General features: G+C 35.6%; 1 protein-coding gene across 1 annotated transcript in view; it reads left to right on the top strand.

Annotated features, from left to right (window-relative positions):
- Positions 1-16001, top strand: part of LOC106870623 (uncharacterized) — a 29051-nt gene that overhangs the window by 8518 nt on the left and 4532 nt on the right. The window contains exons 4-12 of the mRNA XM_014916756.2: positions 5-1427; positions 2976-3028; positions 5727-5814; positions 6633-6681; positions 8389-8533; positions 9270-9329; positions 11015-11247; positions 12806-12849; positions 15555-15622. Coding sequence (XP_014772242.1) covers positions 5-1427; positions 2976-3028; positions 5727-5814; positions 6633-6681; positions 8389-8533; positions 9270-9329; positions 11015-11247; positions 12806-12849; positions 15555-15622 — 2163 coding nt within the window. The remainder of the gene's footprint in view (positions 1-4; positions 1428-2975; positions 3029-5726; positions 5815-6632; positions 6682-8388; positions 8534-9269; positions 9330-11014; positions 11248-12805; positions 12850-15554; positions 15623-16001) is intronic.

Genomic DNA, 16001 nt, shown 5'->3' on the forward strand with positions numbered 1-16001 from the left:
AGAGAAATTTGATAATTTTAATGATCAAGACAAATCAAAAGATAGAACCCCTGATTCTGGTTCTGTTGATCCTTCTGAAATTAGCAATCAGGTAAATGAGTCTGTTGCTACTGAATCAGCAAAGACTGACAAATATATGTCAGATAGTAAAACTACTTTGAAAACAGTGCAGACTGAAGAAAAGATTTCAGAAGCTAAAGAGACTGTTGATTTTTTTGAAACTGAAATTGCTAATTGTCTAACTTCAAAAGAAAAAACTCTTGAAGAGAAATCGTCTGATATTGTAGAATATATTGAATGTAGTTCTAAAATTGATGCTGCAAATGTTGATGCAGAGAAGACAGAAGAGAATAATTCAAATCTGCTTGAGTCTCAGAATGTTGACTGTAGCCATGGAAGTCCTAAACCTCAATCAACTAAAGAAGACATTTGTGAAAATGCTCACCTATCGAAAGCAATAGATAATGCTTCAGTTGCTGAAAATGTAGAAATCAACAAACCAGTTGCAGATATTGGAAGTCCAGTTGATGAGAAACCAGTTCTACATTCATCAGTTAATGTCATCCAGTCTGTGGAAACGCCAAACAATAGTTCTGATCCTTTGACCATGGAAAGTTATAATTTTCAACCTCCAGTTAATAAACAGCAAGACACTGATATTTTGAAAGTTGAAGAAAAGATTGCTGAAATTTCAGTTCCTGAGAAATTTAATAATTCTCATGATCACGACAAATCAAAAGATGGAACTCCTGATTCTGGTTCTGTTGATCCTTCTGAAATTAGCAACCAGGTAAATGAGTCTGTTGCTACCTGCTCAAATGTAGAAATCAAGAAACCAGTTGGAGATGTTGGAAGACCTGAAGATATTGAAGAAGAGGTCATGGAATCTTCTGAAGTTAAAGATGCTATTGACCATTCCAAGATTAACTGTGAAATTCCTAATTCTATTGCAGCAAGTGATGATGATCTGCAAAAATTTGAAACAATTTCAAATTCTTCTGTCTTTAAAGATGTTGAAACCTTCAGTACTAACACTCATCTACCAAATTCTCCCATATCAATTGAAGGGAGTCAAAGTAATATTGATATCTCATTTGAGGGCAGAACTCAAATGGCAAATTCTCCAGTTGCAGCAGTAGCTGTTGAAAATGATATTCAAATAAACATCACTCCTACTTCACCAAACAAACAACAGCAAGTAGGTAACGGGAAGCATGCAGATTCTCAATCCAGACAGAATATTAATGAAAAACCCAACAGAAAAGAGTTAAATGAAATTACTGATCTTGTTACAGCTATAGATGACACCTGTATATGTAAGGATGATATTTCTACAATTCTAAAAGACGCAGAACCCAGTGATAGTGCTGATACTGCAAACTATGATGAGCAGGAACCAAATGTTCAATTCAGAGAAAAAACAACTGGTGAGTTAATAATCTGCTTCTTATATTGGAAAGGATCTTTTTCTCTTGTTGAGCTGGCAGAGTTAGGGATCTGCTTCTTACATTGGAAAGGATAAGTCTTGTGAAGGATCTTTTTCTTTTATTGAGCTGGTGATTTAGGGATCTACTTCTTACATTGGAAAGGATCAGTCTCCTGAAGAATCTCTTTCCCTTGTTGAACCGGTGAGTTAGGATCTGTTTCTTACAATGGAAAGGATCAGTCTTGTCAATGACCTTTCTGTTGTTGTGCTGGTGAGTTAGTGATCTGCTTCTTATATTGGAACGGATCATTCTTGTGAAGGATGTCTTTCTCTTGTAAGGCTGGTGAGTTGGACATCTGTTTCTTACATTGGAAAGGATCAGTCTCATGAAGAACCTCTTTCTCTTGTTGGGCTGGTGAGTTAGAGATCTGCTTCTTACAATGGGAAGGATCAGTCTTGTGAGGGACCTCTTGTTGAGTAGATCCCAAACTCACCAGCTCAACAAGAGAAAGAAGTCCTTCATGAGACATCCTTTCCAATGTAAGAAGCAGATCCCTAACTCACCGGGTGTGAAGGGCAGAAGAGATACTTCAGATGTTGCCGGGAACATTGCAGATCTCAAAACAATGAAGATTGAACAACAGAATTCTAACGCCACATCTGATGTTTGAAATAATCTGCCACTACATTTCTTGCAGTCTTTTGATAGCTATAAGCCTATTATCTCTGGTTTGACTATTGAATGTCAGCAAATATCACCTAAAATCTCTTTTAGACCAGCTGAGAAAGGTATTTATCCTCTTTGTTTTATTAGTCTTTTTTTTCTTCTTTTTTTACTTCCCTTAAAAAGCTTGTTATGCTATATGAGATTCACTCAGTGACCACCATAATCCAGTGTAACCAACAGTATTTTATAAGTCTTGTGTCTTAGTAATCAAATGAGTTTTGTATCTATATAATATGGAAAAAAGGACATAAAATAATAAATGTGGAATGATGAACACACAAATCCCTCAAGCAATAGTTTAAATTAACTTATTTTAGTTCATCTTAACTGTTATTCAAAATCAGGTTATTTTAGTTTTGAAGTTTTGATTTTATATATATATATGTATAAAGTAAAAAGAGGCAGTCAGAATTTTGGATAATTTTGTCTCATTCTTGGAGATTTCTCAGATATCAGCTTTACAGAGCATCTTTTTGCCTTTTATACAAATCTGGAAGAAGATGCTTTGTTTTATTATCTGTATGTGTGTGTATAGAAAAGGAGGAAAGAAAGAGAATGGGGTTCTTTTTTCTTGTTTACATCTGTGAGATGGCTTTCATTGTTATATTTGGTGGTTTGTAGTTTGTAGTTTTTTCCAGGTGTGTGTGTGTGTACACATTTAAACAGACTAAAAAGAAAGACAAACAAATGTGTGGAATAAGAGATCCCTTACTTGAAAAGTATCAAGGTCATCATTAACCTAGTGTCAGTAATATATTCATCTAACTTAAGTTTGCATGAAAAATGAGTGAAGATGAATAATGTGTTTCATTTATTTTGTAGGATTTATCTGTGATGATGATGACTGGGAGCTGTTAAATTGTGATAAAACTGTTGTAAGTATATTTCTATCTCTCTAATAGATAATTTCTTCAAAACATGTTAACTTGGTATCTAAAAATAGTGTAGCGTGTCCCAGTGTGTTGTTAGGGCACCACTTTAAACTTTCTCTCCATATCAAGAGTCAAAGGAAAATACACTGGAATTGGTTAATTAATCAAATAGTTGACTTTTTATTTTCAGTAACTTCATATTCTTGAGGGGAAAGAAAAACTTTTATTTTGCATTTCTTTTAATGATGTTAGTAGTGGTTATTACCAGGAAACAACACAATTATACTAGCAATAATGAGATTACTAATTTTAGTCAATGGGATGAGTTGGTTTAACCTCAGTTCATAAATGGTGTTTATTTTATCAATTGATAAGGAAGAGAATTAGCTTGGCTGAACTTCAGTTTTGGTTCATGTCAGGGTTGGCTACCACTCATGTCTTTTTCTAGACTGCTACAGAAATACTTAACTAGGAATAAAACACTCTGTTCAGAAAAAATCCTATTTTTATAATTATTATTAGAAATTGTATTAAGAAAATTAAAATATTTTGTGTATTGAAGTATAACCAATTTATTGCACATAAATTTTAGCAAAAATATTTTGTGGACCCTAGTTGAGAATCACTGCTTTATAGTCAAGTAGTAAAGAAAACTTGTGATGAGAGCCATACAAACCAAATACAGAGCTGTTATCAATGGTTCCCTATTATTTCTAGAGGGTAATAGGTAAAGACCCCACCGTCAGTCAGGAATGACCAGGAGATTGCACCTAGGCACAAGTCCAAACAAGGTTGTTTATGGGGGACCAGCAGTTGCCCATACATACCAACCTCCCCTCTCCATGCCACCTATGTTATCCAAGAGAAAGACAAAGGCCTCTACAGCTGAGTGAATTGGAGCAACATAAAATAAAGTGTCGTTCTCAGGAACACAACATAGAGCCTGGTCTAGGAATCAAATTCACTACCTCATGATTGTAAACCCAATGCTCTAACCATTGCGCCATGAGCAGTTTATTATTTTTATTACCCTCTAAACGCTCTCTCTCTCATTCACTCTTGCTTTCTCTCATTCTCTCTATGCAATTGAATGAAAGAAAAGACAAAATTAATACAGGTAAATCAGCACTCTTTAGTGTTGTCAGGGTGAAGCAACCTCTATGGCAATGGTGCTATGTTCAAAATGCTGCCAGTACATTTTGTAAAATGCTTAGTGGGAAGTGGGACATAATCCATCCATAGAAGCCATGCTAAAAATAAAACTAAGAACCAAGACATCTAGGAGGACCATAACTCCAGATACGATCTAACTCAGATTGTAATGAACTATCCATCTCCTACCAGTATAGGAAAGAAGATATAAAATAAATGGAAGTGTGACAGTCAACTTATAAACACATACATGATTAATAGGTTAAGTTTCTTAATAGCCACATGGTTTAGAGTTCACAATATTTAAGGCAAGTGTCTCCAAGTTGTAGTATGGAATTGGTTGATGGAAACTATGCGGAAACTCTTATCTGTATATGCATTTAAGTCTTTCCATCTGTTTTCACCACCCAATGTTTTTGGGAGGATTCACAAGGGTAGTCCTCAGGCACCTCTATAAGGTCCTATCAGTAGCAACCATCATAACACTTTCCTGTTCGTTTCCCAAGCATGACCAACTGAGGCTTAACTATATTATCCAACCATCACGCTCTTGGTCTACCCCTAGGTCTCCTGCCAGTTATCTTATCTCCAAGGAACTGCCTTGTGATCCTTTCTTGCAGCATTGTAACCACATGTCCTTTTAATGTGACTTTTTAATGCAGAGAAAATCAAACTGTTGCCTTCAAACTAAAACTACTTTGTGATACTTGTGATGTTTTCAAGTTCTAGGTGTTTTGTTAACTCAAAGGTGAAAAATTTATTAAATTAAAGCAAAATTAAAAATTAGTATTCCAAAATTGGAAATCAATTTCGATCAAAGAAGCTTGCTTCCCAACTATATAGTTCCTGGTTCAGTCCACTGTGGCACCTTGGGCAAGTGTCTGCTGTAGCCTTGGTCCAACCAAATCCTTGTGAGTGGATTTGGTTGATGGAAACTGAAAGAAGCCTATCATATCTTTATGTGTGTGTATTTATGTTTTATCCTCATCACTGCTTGGCAACTAGTGTTGGTGTATTTATGTCCCTATAACCTAGCAGTTCAGTAAAAAAGGCTGACAGAATAAGCACCAGGCTTAATGAGAAAAATAAGTACTTAAAATTCTTCAAGGTGGTGCTCCAGCATGGCTGCAGCGTTATGGTTGAAACAAAAGATGAAAAAAAAAATTGTCTTCATTAAGATGTTTTGAACTCTGGAATTATCAACAAGATACAGTTGGTGATTATAGTGTATTGGATTGTCAACAGCAGTGAGTACTTGAAGCTAAATGGTAAAAAATATACAATCCAGAGTAGATGGGACTATTATGTTGGTGTTTCAGTTTTATTGCATTCCACACTGAAGCAACAGCTGTTCCTTAAGACATGCTCAAGCTTAAAAAACTCTAGTTATTTGGTCCCCCAACAAAATATGTCAAGACGTTGTGCACTTAAGTGCTTGAAATAACTATTCATTTTGAGTTTTCACCAAATAAATACAACTATTTACTTTTATAGCTTATCAAAATATGATGCTTTTATAATGAAATGTGTGATTTGTTTTTATTTCCAGATGAATGCTTCTCGGTTATGTCGTGAAAGTCTCTATGTAAAGTTTGATCCACTACTTGGATTAAATAACACAATTGATTTTGACATAAGTAAGTTATACTTTATTGCAAGATATCAAATACAGACACTAAACTTTGTTACCTTACAAACCAATAAAGATGCCTCTACATGGTCTTTTTATATAATTTTTCTTACCACTAAACTGGTAAGAATAGGCAAGTATGATGTCCTTTAAGGCACAACAATAATTTTGGCAAAATTAGAAATGTTGTTCATCATTGCTTTGATGTGGTGGTAGTGGTTATAGAATTGATTAAAGCAAGGACATGGTGTGTGAGTTGCACTTATTCATATCTATCTACTACTCTGGTCAGACAGAGCCAGGTATATGTGCAATGCAGCAGCAGTGATGGGATACAAACCTTAGCAACTTAGCTATGACTGGCTTTTCTTACTCAGCTAATGATTATCTCCTTTCCACATTAAGTTATAAGGTTTTCTTTTACTAGTAACTTAGCACTGACTTTTTGCTCAAAATGTTTTTTCATCATAGAGTTGTAATGGCTAATTTCATTATTAGAAAGTTTACTCATTGGTTTCTTATAATTTCATTTTATTGACCAAGTCAACAAAGAAGACTCAATGCATTTGCTCAGTTTGCTAGAGATAATCACCAAATCTCCCTCATTCACACCTTGCCATCATTAAAAAAAAATACAAAAAGGACACATCAGAGGATGCTCTAACTGCTGCTGAAAAGATAGGATGATCATAGCTGCAATGCTCTGCATCATAGATCCATTTGATCAGAACTAATCTCAAGAGGGATAACAACATTGTATTGTTTTTTAATAATTCCACACTACTCTTTGAAACTGTTAAACTGATGTAAATTCTTTTGTTTTAGACAAAACTAAAAATGTGAGTAAGCAACCTGCATTAGAGAAAATTAAGAGGTAAGCTTTACTTGAAATGTCTCTCTCTCTCTCTCTCTCTCTCTCTCTCTCTCTCTCTTTCTCTCTCTCTCTCTCTTTCTCTCTCTCTCTCTCATTGGTGGAGTGTCTTATGAAAAGAAATTCAAAAATGTAATACTAATTCTTTAGCATTGAGATTATTCTATCATATAATATTTATTCAATTGTTTTTAATCAATCACACATTATCTCACAGCTTCAAGATTTCAGTGATGTTTTTGTATATTTTATGATCGACATTGTAGGGTGGGCATGAGAGGTCAGACCTGGCTGGTTTGAACATTAAACTGGTAGAATATTTGGGCCAGATATGGCCGGTTTAAATGCTAAAGAGTTAAATCAAGAAGCACTCTAATAAGTAAATCAAAGATTCTGTCATTTAATTGTTAATTTTCACAAAACTGCAGCATTGGGTTGGTTCTTAACTTTTAATTTCTATAGCAATGAACAAACCAAGACATTCATTCCATGACTTGCTGATTGATTTCAGGTAATTTTTCCAGAAGTCTTGCTGCTTATTGTGTACAGGGAAGTACCCGCAGTAGTTAACAGTCCATGTGCCCTAAGTTGATATGACATAATTTATCCGCTCAGCCTCAATGCCAGTTGAAGTAATGAAAAATTGTAAATGGGATTGATCTTTCCCAAAAGAAAATCATTTTTAAGACCTGGTGTTTAGGAAACTTCATATTAGACCTGCATATATGATATAAAAACTAGGCTTTCAGCAGAATACTAAATTTATGTCTGGTGTATTTCCTGGTGACTGCATTATAGAGCATCTGATATCTCTCTCTTTCTATCACATTAGATAGCTCTTTTTCAGTCATCAGACTCTAGTTATGCTGGTATCATCTTGAAGCATTTTTTGCTGGACCAGTAAGCCACATGGACATAGACAAACACCACTGTCAAGTAGTATCACTTAGTTACAAAAAGACAGGTGGTCACACACACTCACTCAGATATACTCACAGACACACACATGTGATGGATGGGCTTCCTCACATTGTCTACCAAAGCATTAGGCAACCCAGTGCTTTAGTAGACGGTTCCAGGCATAGGGGCTGAATCTGAATCCAACATGGTCTCACAGCAGTCTTCCAAACCGATGCCTGCATCAATGTGTGTTAGCACGACGTCGAGGGTTCCAGTTGATCCGATCAACGGAACAGCCTGCTCGTGAAATTAACGTGCAAGTGGCTGAGCACTCCACAGACACGTGTACCCTTAACGCAGTTCTTGGGAATATTCAGCGTGACAGTGTGACAAGGCTGGCCCTTTGAATTACAGGCACAACAGAAACAGGAAGTAAGAGGGAGAGAAAGTTGTGGTGAAAGAGTACAGCAGGGTTCGCCACCATCCCCTGCCGGAGCCTCGTGGAGCTTTTAAGTGTTTTCGCTCAATAAACACTCACAACGCCCGGTCTGGGAATCGAAACCGCAATCCTATGACCGCGAGTCCGCTGCCCTAACCACTGGGCCATTGCACCTCCACGCCTGCATCAATAAATGTTTTATAACCTAAATGCCTCACTAATTATAGCGTCAGCATCACCAATAATTTGTCATTTATTCAGTCCTAGCAAATAGGTTATCCTACTACTGTCTAACATAGCAAAGAGTATCGCTTTGGTTCGGTGTTTATGATCAGAATTATATTTTTATATTGTCTTTCTTATAATTCCAGTCCACCAAAATCACCTGATCTTATAATGATGGATTCGCCAACACGTAAATCCATGTACCAAAAAGTCACTGCCATGAGAAAAGTAAACAACAGCACAAACAACAATCTTGATGACATTTTCTCATTATCACCTGCAAATAACAATGTAAGATTTGAAGCTTTTTTTTCTTTTTTTACTATTTTTGTACTTATTTTTTTATTTTCTGTTTTAATTTTTTTCTTTTTGCTTTTTAACAAAATATTTAGATTGGTGGTTCTCAACCATTTTTTGCCTATGGACCGCTTTGGTTATTTTACTCGACTGGACCCTAATAAACATTTTATGTTTAAAAAAGTATCGTATTTTTATAAATAAATATTAGGAATTTTATTTTTTAAAAATGAAAATATTCTTGTATATTGTAGAAGTATAGCCTATTTAGTGCATATGAATTTTAACAACAAAATCTTATATGGACTTCAGTTGAGAAACACTGATTTAGATGATAATTTGCACTGCAGCATTTCAATTGGTTCCAACTCATCATCAAGTGGCTCTGTGGATAAGGATGTTAATAATCTTTTAGTTTTGAGATAAACTTTTCTAACTGGTTTCCAGCCAGAGATGAATATTTGGAAAAAAGACACTAGGTAATGATTACATGTTCAACCAATTGAAGTCTAGTGTAATGTAAATGAAAAATTACCACTTAAGTAACTCTTCAGAATTTTAAGCACTTATCATTCCAAACAAATTTTTGTGCTACTAGATATATATATATATTTTTTATTCTTTGTTTTCTAATTCATTTTAATGATTTCCTTGCAGAATTTTGCAACATTTTGTGTTTTTTGTCATCATATTTGAATTATGTATTATACTAGCTATCTTATCCTTTTAGCCAGATGCAGTATTTTTTGGTACACCTTTGCCACAGAAAAAGAACAGTGAAATTGTTCAGGTGAGATTTTGTTGGTTTTTATGCATTAACTTTTTGTTTTGATATCTTTTCAATCTTTATCTTTCAACTTCCTCTCTGTTGTTTTCATGAGAATTGGTAGGTTAGTGGTGATTACAGTTAGCTTGAATTAGAATTTAAGCCCTGTGGAATGTTTATATATATATATAGATAGAATGAAGGTGTTATAGACAGCATAGTTTGACACTGCTTATTTCATTTATATATATATATATATGTTATAGGTGCAGGCATTGGTGCATTTGGGTAGTGTCTTCTATAACCCCAAACATAGTAAGTGGATTTGGTTGATGAAAACTGAAAGAAGCCCATTGTGTTTGTGTGTGCCTTTGTCTTGAAATTAGGAAATGATTGTAAACAAGCATCACCATCATACAAGTGATATTGTTTATTTCTTGTGTTCTGTGGAAAACATGTCTGGCCATGGGAAAATATTACATTGCTTGGAAACAGGTTAAAGTTGGTAACACGGAGGGCATCCGACCATTGAAAATCTGCCTGAAGAAATTCTGTTAAACCCAAGCAGTCATGGGAAAGTGAACTTCAGTGATGATATATAATCATTTATATTCACTTTTTCCATGCTGGTATGTGTTGGACAAGATTTAAGAAAATATTCAAAGCTAGATGCCCTTTCAATTTCTGACCCTTAGTTTTTCAACTGATCTTCATATGAAACTACCAAGCTGCCAGACGTTTAGGACAGATGTAAACAAGCACACTGCTTCTCAAATGTTCTGTTGGGCTTCCATAGTTTCCATACACTAAATTTCGTTCACAAGGCATTAGATAGTTCAAGGTAGTAGTAAGACATTTGCCTCAGGTACCATGCAGTTTGATGGAACCTGAAACTACTTGATTGCAAGCTGTAACCCTACAGCTTTTTAATGGTTTTAGTCATTGGACTACAAATATGTTGGTTGGTGTTAGGAAGAGCATCCAGCTGTAAAAACCCTGAAACAGATACAGAAGTTTGGTGCAGGCTCCTGTCTGACTGGCTCTTGTCAAACCATCCAACATGGAAGGCAAATGCTAAATGATGAGGATTGCCTTCAAGGAATTTCACTCCATTATAATTAGCCACTTTTTAAATTTACCTACATTTATATTTATGCCATTAAAAGGAGACATCTTACTGATATACACATGCTATTATTATTACCAAGTTTAAGCATAAAATTATAATGTAATAGTAGTTGTAATAAAGGTAACTCTTTATGAAAAGCCTGATCAAAACTCGTTCGGCTTATCCCTTTAGTTGTAAATCCTTTGTCAATATTCCATGTTGGAATGGGTTAGACAATTTGACAATCAGATTGGTCACAAAACTGCTATGCTCCAATTCTTTGGCATGGTTTCAATAGCTTGATACCCTTCCTAACCCCAACCATTTAGTGTGCACTGGATGCTTTTTTGTGTGTGGCATCACTAGTGAGGTTGTCATATAGCTCACAAGACTACATTAGTGAAGGAGACATCTTTATATCAGGTGAAGAGAGGTGATAATTTTTTTAATTTTTATAAAAAAAAAAGACTTTACAAGTTGCAGATTCAACCAAAAATTTTCTACCCGATTCATGTCACTCAAAGAATATCCTCCTACATGTAGTTGTTTTCAAATTGTCTGTGGCCATCTGAAATAGTTTGTACTTTTGATAATCCAATAGGTATTAAAATACACAGAGGAAGATTGGCTGAAAATGAAACAGAATATTGAGTTGGAATATCAAAACCGTTTGATGTCTGCTAGCAAGGAACTTACTCATAAAATGTCTGAAATAACTGAGGAACACCAGAAGGCTTTGAATGAAAAGGATGTTGAAATGGAACAAATTAAAAAAGACCTGTTGCAACTGCAAACTGAGAAGAAAGCTGGTCAAGAAAAACTTACTGAAATGAAGTAAGTAAAATTGCTTAATAATCTACCCACTATTAAGAGTAATTAAGCTCCATTGCATGCTTGATTGAGCAGACCTATGATCAAAGGTAATTCCAGGAATAATCACTCTGTCGTAAAGAAATATTTAATTTAGTGTCAGTTTCTCAAAGTCTGACATGCAACACTTAAGACTCACTGCATTCTGCTAATACAATACAATTGATGTCTTATGTTTATATGTTTAAATATGATTTGTAACAATTATATCAATATTTTGTGCCTTTCTTGATGTAGATATAATGGTTACTTATAACTCTGTATGAGAATGTTTGACATCTTATGAACCTAGTTCCCAGAACTGACTATTGATCTCCAACAAATTGCATAGTAATTGTACTTGACCAATGTATGTGTGATGGCTAGGTTCCTGTGAATGTTGTCTTACACTTTTAGAAATAAAATTCCCATCTAATAAAGAGTCTATCTTACTTTAGAAGTTAATTACCATAGTAACCATAGAGAAGCAGTGTAAAACTTACTCTTTGTTATTTGATGTGATGCCTATTGCTAATGCTGTTCACTTGCTCTTTACAATCTCTCTCTTGGTATTCAGCTAACCCACATAATTCTTGAAAGAGTGCTTTTTACCAGCAGGTTCATTCACTGGGAAAAGTGTTCAAAGCAAGCCCTGCCATCTTGCATATAAAAAGCAAGAATTGGTGGATTTTAGTGTGTTCATTACAGGAGAGAAAAAGCATCCATAACAAGACAGTTGAGGTTTCTTACTTTCCTCCTCCATGTTGATGCATGCACAGCTGTGCAGATAGTTGCATTGCTTCTGGGTTTGATCCTGTAATGTGATCCTTTAGAGCCTTCAACTGTAACCTTAGTTTGCTTACTGATTTGTTATTGAAATTTGGTTAACAAACTGTACAAAAGTCTATTTTGTTTATATAAAAAAAAGCCTTCCCTAAACAGATTAAGAAAAATAAATTGACTGAAATATTGATTTCAAATTCTGGTACAAGGCCAGCAATTTCTGGAGTGGAGCTAAATTGATTGCATTGACTTATTTTATCAACCATGAAAGGCAAGGTTGACTTCAGCAGTATTTGAACTTGGAACATAAAGACAGACAAATTTTGCCCATCATGCTAACAATTCTGCCAACTCACCACCTTATATTGACTGAAATATTGGGACAAACTTCAAAATTTAATTGATCATATTGGTCCTAACATTCTTACAATCCAATAATTGATGTCAATAAAAGAGAATTTTTACCATCCAAGGTGCCAGTCTCTGGGTGTGTATCATGAGGCATAGTGCCTATTAAATAATGGAGCTGCACTGTTGACCACTTGTTTGTAGCCCAAACCAGATGGATTGTACCCACAATTGGAGGATGCAGCCTTGTACTTGTCTCTGATTCATTGAACTGCTTGTACTTGTCACTGATTCATTGGAATTGACTGCTCTGTTAATATTTTGAACTGTTTATGCAAATTAGTTTTGTGGTTTTTATGTTATGGAATTAGTTTTAAATTCCTGATACATTTGCTTTTTTATTTTTCTCAAGGAAAGTCTTGGATGAATATACCATCTTGATAGACCATCTAGCTGGTATGTATCCCATTTACTATTGTGTGCATGTGTCTATGATTTGTAATTTCTAATCACTAAATATATATATATATATATATATATATATCTCTTTTTAATAATACACAAGAATTTAAAGAAAAAGAATCCTTAAAGATAATTTATAATGCATGAACTTTCTTCTTAATATCTTTTTTTAATAAATATACCTGTTTGAAAATTTGTTAACAATACATTCATTGTGTAAGTGTTCAAAAGTCTAAAACCTTATTTTGAAAACAGTTGTCATTGCTAATCATATTTATTGGCGAAAATATCATTTGATATTGTCATCTAAAGAGAGAGTGGATTGGCTTAGTTAGGTTTACAATTGTATGTCAGTATTGCTTCATTTCAGCTCTGGCTTAATCACTATTTTGACTTCAATTTTCTTCGCATCCATCAGAGCATGAAGCACTCCTCATGAATACAGGTTCATGAGATGGTTGTGTATTTGTAAAGTTTCAAGTAGGAACTGGAAAGAGAAGTATAAACATGCAATGCGCATGTGCACAGTGAATTTGTAAAACAGAAAAGAATAAAAATGCAGTATCAGACAAGTTATATGATGGTTTGCATGTCACGTCTGACACCACTATCACACAGCTTTGCTGCAGTTTTCTTGTTTAACATATTCTTGGCTGCTTTCTTTTGACAATCTGTTTTCTCACAGCACATTATTGTAGATGTAGTTAAACGGTTGTGTTTTTCATTACTACCATTTCTCTGAGATTTAATTCTCAATTGCTCCATCTGTTTAAATGTGAATAGGTACCACAAGGAAGCATGGTAACTTTACAGTGTAACACTCATTAGTTTATGGTGTTTAACACAAATTCCAACATTATCCCAGAAAGACTGAAAACGTAGTGTCTGCCTTGAAATTAGGTCTGTTACAGGGCTTAGGAAAAAAAGGACTACTGCAATAAGTATGTGAATCTGAGAGGGGAATATGTTGAATAAAATCATAATTACCTGGTCCTCCTGTATTTTGTTTTTCCCAAAGCCTTTTCAGCACCCACTCATATGTAACTGACTTTTATGTTATGTCCCTACCAGTGAGGTTATCCTTCTTTTTGCTCATAATACTTTCATTTCCAGTATTTCTGACTAGGTTAGGTCATCATCATCATCTAGTGTTTTAAATCCGGGTTTTGTCCCTGTTAACGAGGGTGGCTGGATCTGCCTCATGCCATAGCAACTGCCCTCACACCATCTTACAAGCTTGCCCGGTTTTGGGTGTTTTCCTTTTTCAAACCAACCCTGCCAATCTCCTCCTCCACCTGTCCCCTCCACTTTTTCCTCGGTCTACCTCACATTTGCGCTCCACTTACCTCAAATGCAATCATCCTCCTCAACACATGCCCATACCACCTCACTCCATTCGCCCTTGCCAACCATTCCACCGATTCCTCCAACCCCAGCATTCCCATCAAATCCTCAGTTCTCTTATCAAACAGCTTCACCCCACACATTTCTCTCACCATTGCTCTTTCAGTTCTTCTCAAAATACCATCTCTCTTTCCCTCAGACACCATGTCTCACTCTCATACAGCATTGCAGCTCTCACACAACTCTTATAGACCCTTCCTTTCATCTTTAATGAGAACCTTTTCCCATATAACAATGCTCCACATTCCCTGAACTTCACCCAGCCAAGTCTTGCTCTTGCTGTCATAGCTGCTTCACATCCACCCAATCTCCCAAATAACAAAACCTTTTCACCATTTCCACTGATTCCGCCAGCCCTCCAGCTCCATTCTCACATCTTCCACAAACAAACTCTCTCACCAGTCTTGGGTCACCTTCATTTTTGTACATCTACCTTGAATCCATTTCTCACATCTCATACACAACACTGCATTTGTCATTACCCTTCTCCCACATACACCACATGGATCCACCTTATTAACACTTCTTCCACCCCGTTCACCATCACCTTTATCTTCCTGAGGTTTACCTTCAAACGCGTCCTTCCATTTCCAAAACTTCTCCCTCAATCCCTCCATCATTTCACTCATCAGAATAAGTTCATCTGCATACAGTATCTCCATTATCAATCCCTCTTTTGCACTCTCCTTCACCACATCAGCCACTATTGCAAACAACAACAGTTACAACACAGATCCCGGATGCACACCAACTTTCACTGCAAACTCCTCCAACAACTCTGATCCAATTCTAACTCTCATCTTTACCCCTTCATACAAAGTCATCACTGCCTTCACTATTACCTCCAGTACACCTCTCTTCCTGAATGCCCACTCAATCACCTTCCTTGGAACCCTATCAAATGCCTTCTCCAGATCAACGAAGCAGATGTACAACTCCTTCTCCTTATCTCTGTATTCCTCTTGCAATCTCCTTACAATTAACACTGCATCTATTGTCCCCCTACCTAGCATAAAACCAAATTACATCTCATCCTCCCACTTCTGAATTCTCCCTTTCCACTATCTTCATTGCATGCTCCAATAACTTCTCTCCCCTATACACCCTGCAACTCATCACATCCCCCTTCCCCTTGAAGATCAGTACCACTACACTTAGTTCCCAATCATTTGGCATTCCCTGGCAGAGCTCCAGCATCACAACAATCCCTATCTCTCCTCTTGCAGTTGTCATTTCCACACTTATATAGTCATTGTTTATTTCACAGATTAATCCATTTTCATTTTCAATTCCAGCTGAAAAACAGAAATGTGCAGATAACTATACAAAGGGTATTGATGGAAGTAAGAAGGAAGTTGATCTTGTGAGTGTCTGTTCATTGATTCCTTGCTATAAATATATCTTATTTTGTACTTCTATTTCTTGGTTGCTTGGAGAGAGAGCCAATTCTAATGAACCTCACATGTCAGCATGGATATGTGTGTGTGCGTGCGTGCATGCGTGCGTGTGTGTGTGTGTGTGTGTGTGATATTATATTATATTATATTTATCTTATGATATTTACTTTACTTTATATTATACTCATTTATTGTGCTTTTAATTATTAATTTTTCTATATGTGATAGTGGATTTTCATCGATGAGTTCTTGAAAATTGGTTATTTTCCCTAAAACTATATATATTTTATATATACTTTATCTATAAGGCTCAATTTAATTTTTATTTTTTATAAATTGATTTTA

This window comes from Octopus bimaculoides, chromosome 2 (assembly GCF_001194135.2).
Source record: "Octopus bimaculoides isolate UCB-OBI-ISO-001 chromosome 2, ASM119413v2, whole genome shotgun sequence".
NCBI lineage: Eukaryota > Metazoa > Mollusca > Cephalopoda > Octopoda > Octopodidae > Octopus > Octopus bimaculoides.